The 7,779-nt window shown below is 39.8% G+C and overlaps 1 protein-coding gene across 2 annotated transcripts; it reads left to right on the top strand.

Annotated features, from left to right (window-relative positions):
* The first annotated feature begins 1,443 nt into the window (after positions 1 to 1,443).
* LOC136492345 (3-hydroxyisobutyryl-CoA hydrolase 1-like) lies at positions 1,444 to 6,502 on the top strand. 2 transcript variants are annotated; one of them, XM_066488398.1, is made up of 14 exons: positions 1,444 to 1,592; positions 2,248 to 2,328; positions 2,414 to 2,482; positions 3,105 to 3,168; positions 3,342 to 3,421; positions 3,507 to 3,590; positions 4,355 to 4,439; positions 4,849 to 4,934; positions 5,227 to 5,348; positions 5,427 to 5,487; positions 5,565 to 5,663; positions 5,770 to 5,871; positions 5,970 to 6,011; positions 6,118 to 6,502. In XM_066488398.1, exons 1-14 carry the CDS (start codon positions 1,545 to 1,547, stop codon positions 6,253 to 6,255), a joined length of 1,161 nt encoding a protein of 386 aa, XP_066344495.1. In that variant the 5' UTR covers positions 1,444 to 1,544; the 3' UTR covers positions 6,256 to 6,502. The 2 variants fall into 2 exon arrangements, with proteins under 2 accessions (XP_066344495.1, XP_066344499.1); XM_066488402.1 differs by lacking the exon at positions 2,414 to 2,482.
* Positions 6,503 to 7,779: the final 1,277 nt, after the last annotated feature.

Here is a 7,779-nt window from a genome sequence, read left to right on the forward strand (position 1 = left end):
AGCCACGACCTGACGTGCATCAGAAGACGGCGTAGCTTGCAAGCCAAGTTAGCTAGGACCTCCCTTAGGCTCTCGACCCTTCGGTCGGGAGAACCTCCTCTTTGTACAAGCCCTAGCCCTGAACTCTATATAAGGACCGCCAGAGCAACACAGTTCACATCCTCTATAATTATATTCATTCACCATTGTAGTAGGGCTCCTGGAGCTTCCCTTCGGGCAGCCCCTCGCCTAGCATAGGTTCCACCACCTCTTTCACCATTCTTGCGCCCCTATTGTAAGAACTTCAGAGCATTCAAACGAGGAACACGCACTCCATCATCTCTGAGACTGGACGTAGGGCTTCAGTCTGAACCAATATAAATCCTCGTGTCTATTGGATGCTACCATCGTTTTCAGAGAGTAGTGCGGCAATCGTATAAGTTTACTAGTCCGGTTTACGAAACACCGACAGAAAGAGACGCGAGTGAGTACTAAGGATTTGGCCCCTAAGAGCAGCATCTCTACAAATTTCCCTATGGTGACAATTTCGATGGCACTACAGTGTAAAAAAAATCGATAGCACTACCGTTCGATCCATCTGGCCACTGCTCGCTCTACTTACTGCGAGTGTTGACAACAGCTTTGTTGCTTTGGCAATTAGGCTAAAGGCCTGAAACAGCGGCCCAACCATTCGTCTGTGCTGTGCAGCCTAGTATCCACCATAGTCCACGCACCAAAAAAAATCCCTCTTTGATCCCCTTCTTCCCCATATACAAATGGGGTAATTTCTTACGTGCCATTAAAAAAAACCACAATACCCTATATGTTCTTAGAAAAGTTCAGCGATCTTTAGCGTCACTGTTCTAACTTTTTTGTGCCCTTCATGCCACTGCCGTCAGTTTGGGCTCTAACGCCGTCAAACTACAGGCGTGAAAAGTCGAAAATACCCTTAAGTCTAAATATGTCATTAATTTTTTTGAACATCTTAACGACTTCAAATGAAAATACTCAAAACTAGAAAGTTGTAGATCTGGTCGAAATCTATAATTTTCATATAAAAATTATCTTCATTTAATTCCGCAAAAAAATATGATTTGATATGATTAATATATCTTAGAAAAAATCATATTTTTTTATGGAATTAAATTAATATAATTTTTATATGAAAATTATAGATCTCGACGAGATCTACAACTTTTTAGTTTTGAGTTTTTTCATTTGAAGTAGTTAAGATACTTAAAAAAATTAATGACATATTTAGACTTAAGGGTATTTTCGACTTTTTACACCTACAGTTCGATGGCGTTAGAGTCCAAATTAACGACAGTAGCATGGAGGATATAAAAAATATTAGAACAGTAACAATAAAGACTGCTAAACTTTTCAGGAGGCACGTAAGTCATTGCGATTTTTTTAATGGCATTTACGGAATTCTCCCTGTACGAATATACTCCACCAGTCTTCACTCTTTTCAGGTCTTCCTCCTCTTCGCAGTTCGCACCCGTCCCCATTCGAGAGCCCCCTCCATTGTCGTCCTCGAACAGCTTGCCCGTCCGCGGAAGCGGATGGCCTCGATGCCTCCCCCAAGCGCTGCGGGCGCCGACTCTGATCAGGTCCCTTTCCTACACGCGAGTTCCCAATTCGTTTACTTTGTTGCTTCCCCCAATTCGTTCACTCGGCTGCTTCTCGTGCGCGCATCAGAGTTCACGGTCTGGGTTATTGGACTGTACCCGCATATGGGAGGGCGGGTGGTCGGGTTGTCGAATTATACCGTCCGATGGGAGGAGGAACCACCACCTACTCCATCTGATCCCTGCTGATCTAGCTCGCTCTCTCACCGGTTCCAGAATATTTGATTTGGATTGCTTGCTTTACGTTTACCACACGAGTGTTGTGTCGGTCTGAGGATGCATGCTCCTTGGCTAACTTGACCCATGCGTTGCTTCAATCGGTCTTAGGATAGGAGTGGTCCATAGTGTAATGCTGGCGTTAATTGATTCTTTTTGGTCCTGCACATACAATTATGAGATCCAATCAAGTTCATGAGGTTTCTGGAAGCTGTTACTTGTGATTGTGATGATGATCCAGGATTTTGTTCAAATAACAGTTCACAGTCATGTCAGAGTGTTGAACATATGCTCCTGTGATCCGTATCATTTGTGCTTTCTGTATTGCACAATTGTGCTCAGCTTAATCTGCTATAGCAACCATTTGATGGTTGTTTAAACCAGAACTGAAAGCATTTTTTTCATATCCTCTATTTTTCAGATTTTGGTAGAAGCGAATGGCTTTACAAGGACACTGATTTTGAATAGGCCAAAGCAGCTAAATGCGCTCTCCTCGGCCATGGTATGTTATGAGTTCACTAGTATTACAGTACCTAGAATTACTTTTAGAATAGTGGTTGCAGGATGATTGTTCTTTCATATGGCAGATTATGGGACTCTTGAAGTGTTTCACTGCTTATGAGAAAGACAATGGAGTTAAATTGTTGATTATGAAGGTATCTAATACCACTGTGTTTCTATTGTCGTTGATGTGGTCTAACTTGGATTTTAGATGTCTCTGTCTTGTTTTCTGATCATGCACATTGAGGTCACCCCTGGGTGCCATCAATTAGTGTGCGTTTGTTCCAGTAGAAATTACCAAGTAGCAAGGCAGTGATTTGGAACATGAGTTGCAAGAATTATTCTCAAAATCAATAATATAGAGAGTTTGAGGTGGTTATTCTGTTCTGAAGCACTTTATTCCAATTCAATGCATGTATCAGGTGCCAATGATGTTTGTTGCCATCCTAAGGCTTACAAAAAGAAGGGAACAGCATTTGTCAATGTAACTGCTTGTATTGTGTTTGATCTAAGTCTGTTCACCTCATAGAATACCTTCACACTTGCTAAAACATCACTTGATGTGGAGGCTGAGATGTTACTCTTCCATTATCTAAAAAACTTGCTACAGTGCTCACTTCAACTTGCTGTTTTTTTTTTCCCTTCAGTTTAGTTTGTTTCTAATTTCCTTCTGTTAGCTCTATTTGATTGATATGATAATCACTATCGCGTCATTGCCTTGATGCCTTCTGTTGATCCGATTGTTTGTCATTGTATACGATCATCACTTGTTTTCAGGGTAATGGAAGAGCATTTTGTGCTGGAGGTGATGTTGCTGCAGTTGTCCGATCTATACATAAAGGTACTTACAGCTTTACCTTGTCTCTGCGATATCTAATATCCAAAGCTGATTTCTTACATATTTCGCGTCGTCTTCTGTTACCTCACTTAATACCCATGTTACATGTAGCATATGTGCCTCGCTTTGTTCCTCATTGTTTGCTGACTCCGCTATGTGTTTAATTCTTAAATCAGACAGCTGGAAATATGGTGCTGATTTCTTCCGAAATGAATTTTTGTTGAATTACATAATTGCAACTTATACCAAACCTCAGGTGAGCTTCATCCCTTCATAGTGGTTAATTGTAATTATGCACTTCTGTGTTCCTTGCCCCTAAAGGCTAAACAATTTAACTGTAGGTTTCTCTTCTTACTGGAATTGTCATGGGTGGAGGTGCTGGTGTTTCTTTACATGGAAGGTTTCGAGTTGCCACTGATAACACGGTATATGCTACAAACCGAACTCAAGTGCAATTTACTAAAGCTGTTACTTTTTACTTATCTACTGAAGATGGACTGTAGTTGGGAAGCACAAAAAAAGTTTGCATGTCATGATACAGCTTGAGATCTGCTTTTTTAAGTACTGCTGAATGTTGTCCCATGCTGTAACAATCTAGAATTCGGGTGTCAAGTGTGGTTCTTTCCAAGTGAGATACTGTAATTGTGTTGTGACTGAGATAGTGAGATATATTATTTGAGCTTACCCTCTTATATAATTTACGATGTAATTCTAGGTGCTCTCTCTCTTTTTTTTAATATATGCTAGTATTGCATGACAGTGCAAAAATGTTACATGGTTCTAGAAGCTAGCTTTCTTGTTGGGTAAACATGGCAGGTGCACTGCCTTTCAATATATTTGTCAGAACAAGTCATAAATAAAACTTGAAAAGATAGAAGTAACAACTTTTGAACAAAACATACCCATATTGCTGCTTTAGGGTTGAAGAATAATGCATCCACATGCTGGATTTGTGTCTTTACCTAGCACAACTTTTCACTGCCATTTATGGTGGATATTAGGCCTGAATGTTTTTGAGAATAGGTTTCAGTTATGGACTTATGGTACGAACTACCCTTTTTGTGAGCTTGATTGGTGCTAGTAGTTCAACTCATTTGGAATATGGAGAATCTTTCTTGTTTTTATTGGAAATTCAGGATACTTTCAAGTGCCAAAATCTATATCATTTACATTTCAATTATTCATGCAGGTTTTTGCAATGCCAGAAACAGCTCTGGGTCTCTTTCCAGATATAGGGGCCTCATATTTTCTGTCCCGGCTTCCTGGATTCTATGGTTATCTTATGTGTCTTCTTTTCTTTATATCCAATCGAAGTACATGTTGCCATGTCATTTCCATCTATACAGTATCGTTGGATATCTTCACAGTCCTGAAATATTATGCACCCTCAATTTTTCCTTTGAAGTTTTTAAAATACAGTGTACTTAATTGATTTTTAGCAATAGTGCTTCATGTGCAAATGATCTTTTTTTTTAGCAATTGTCCTTCATGTGCAATAGTGATTGTGGAGATATAATCATATAGGTTGTGGAGATATTATCATATAAAAAATGAAGAGTGACCAAATGTAGGCTCACTTATAACTTATATTAGTTGTACTGCATGAGGGCAGTCTTTTAGTTGATGGCAAAGGTATCTTAGGAGATATTGTTCACTAAACTGTTTTCATGTTCTTTTCTCCAGGAGAGTATGTTGCTCTTGCTGGCGCCAGATTGGATGGTGGGGAAATGCTTGCATGTGGTCTGGCAACTCATTTTGTCCATTCATATGTAGGTTCACTTATATGACTTAATTTTTTTTTTTTGACCAAGTGCATCTCCAAACAACCTTTCTAAACATTCTTGGAACAAAAACCAATCAATATAGCTGTCAGCTTTTGCTTTCAGTTATGATGTTTTCTTTCACATCTTTGGTTATTATTGTTTGGAACATGCTACAGAAATCCTGACCATATATTGATATATCATTTGCATGCTTTCAGTTTTTTGTTGGCCTGCATTGTTAAGGTTGCGTATGTGCTATATCAGTCTAATAACTCCTAGTAAATACTCTGTTCCTCAGAGGCTGCTATTGTTGGAAGAATCACTTAAAAAGGAGGATACTTCCAACACCTTTGCTGTGTGTGGTATCATCGATCAATTTGCTCAACAGCCATCACTGAAAGAAAGCAGCTCTTTGAATAGGTAAGAGTGTTTCTGATTGGACGACTGAAACATGCCTTGATTCATAATTTTGCTAATTCATTCTCTGGCACTCCCCAGGTTGGAAATCATCAACAAATGCTTTTCCAAAAGGACAGTTGAAGAAATTATATCCGCTCTTGTGAGTTTGTTACAGTTAAATGCAGCGTTTATGGATTCACCTGTTCTATCCTGCAAAACTAATATATATTATGTCAGGAACTAGAGGCCGCAAATTTGGCAGATGAATGGGTTGCTACGACAATCCAGTCCTTGAAAAAGGCTTCTCCTACCAGTCTGAAAATTTCTCTGAGATCGGTATCCCTCAGAAACCACATCATATTTGTACTATTAGTCTACGGTCTGGGCCTCAGTTGTGTCCACTATAGTTGTTTCATTTTTTGTTCTCTAACTCGGTTTTCAGATAAGAGAAGGGAGGACACAAACTGTTGGGGAGTGCTTGCAGCGGGAATATAGAATGGTTTGCCATGTCATGCGTGGTGACTTCAGCAGAGACTTCTTTGAGGTAAATAGCAACACCTTCGACACTGTTTATTTTCATTCAAGATCTCTATACCTCATCGTGGCAAGGCCTCTATGCCTAACATCCGATTCCTGTTGCAGGGATGCAGGGCTATATTGATAGATAAAGATCGAAACCCAAAGGTTTGGATAGTTTCGTATTTAGTACATTGATCGGAATCTGGTGCTGACATCTTAATCGTCTTACATTACCGTTGTATTCTGGTGGTCTTTTTTGGAGTACTTGCAGTGGATGCCTCCAAGGTTGGAACAAGTGCATGACGAGGCTGTTGAACAATATTTCTCCAGAATTGATGATCCACAGTGGGAAGATTTGAACCTACCTACCAGACGTTCCCATGGAAGAAATATCGAGTCCAAGCTTTGATTGAAGGTCATGGGAGAAGGCTGGAAGTGGAACACTGGAACGGAGCGTCGGTAGTGGTCAGAATGACACACTACTACACATCATCTCAAGTTTGGAGAGTCTGCAGACTTGATAAAATAAACCAGAATGTATAGGTCAACTTTTATCACAGAAGAAACTCTTTGATGTTTATACGTGGAGTTGTATGCATTATTAAATAATTATAATTAATCTCCAAAAAAAAGAATTGGTGGAAAGACTTTTATCAGAGTCAGATCTTGACTGATCGGCTTACCTCTGTTGCGAAACGCGTGGTGATAACAGATGACTCGATGAGCTTTCTACACGGCCCATTATCAGATGAACGCGTAGGCCTGTGGAGCTGGCCCATGTACGGCCCAGGACACTTGCATTGTTTCACTGCCATTTCTAGGCTAGCTAGCTGGTTGCTCAAAAAAAAAAAAAAAAAAAAAACAAACTGTAGCCTGAAGCTAGCACTCCCAGTCCCAGGTTCCTGCTGGCAAGAAAGGTTGAGAAATCCTATAAGAAAAAAGGACAGGTTGATAAATCATACAGTGAACCCAATGGCTAATCTCTATCCGGTACAGGGCCGTCACTTTCTCGGTTGCTTTTAACCGTGCCATAGCGACCGCTCCTTTTTCACGGCACTCCACAGCGGTCCAGCCACCACTAGTAGGGGTAGCAAGTACTACTGCGTAGCAATTCCAAGTCGTCATGCGCGACGTATCAAATCTGCATCCAATAGACTAGTACGCCGTATGTTTTTTTGTTTGTTTATATAAAAGATAGTCAAGGTCACGAGCTAACCAAAAGTCTCATCTTGCTTTATATATTCTTGGCGTGTAGCCCACCTCACAACTAAGCTTTTCTCTTCACGTCGTCATCCCTGGTAGATTTTTTTTTCTATTCCTATTTTGCTAATTTTGTTTTGATACTTTGTGTTGTCTCTCCCATGGAATTAAACTTGACCATGCTCGCAAAAAAAAGGAATTGAACTTACCAAGCATCGCTACTTAGATATTTCAACTTGAGCAAGGCAAGCTTCGAACACATGTTGATGGCCATTGTAATCCATTAGTTGTTGCATTAGAATTCTATCTCACCACATCAACAGCCTACTAGCATGTGCAACACCTGATATACTTTTGAAACATTCAGATGAAACATTTACAACATACGTCTGAAGACAAATGAAACACTTGAAACATATGATTGAAAATGCGTGTATAGCCATTTGCAACATGTGCAACACCAAGATCTACTTTTGAAACAACCAGATGAAACATTTGCAACATACGTCTGAAACACTTGAAACATAGACTTGCAACATGCATATTTTGTCATTACAACATATGCAACATCAAGATCTACTTTTGCAACATCCAGATGAAACACTTAAAACAAAAGTCTAAAACGCCAGAAACACTTGAAAACATATGCAACATCCAGATCTACTTTTGCAACATCCAGATGAAACACTTGAAACAAAAGTCTAAAACGCCTGAAACAAAGCACTCATCGCGC

Source organism: Miscanthus floridulus, chromosome 1 (assembly GCF_019320115.1).
Source record: "Miscanthus floridulus cultivar M001 chromosome 1, ASM1932011v1, whole genome shotgun sequence".
NCBI classification, from domain to species: Eukaryota; Viridiplantae; Streptophyta; class Magnoliopsida; order Poales; family Poaceae; genus Miscanthus; species Miscanthus floridulus.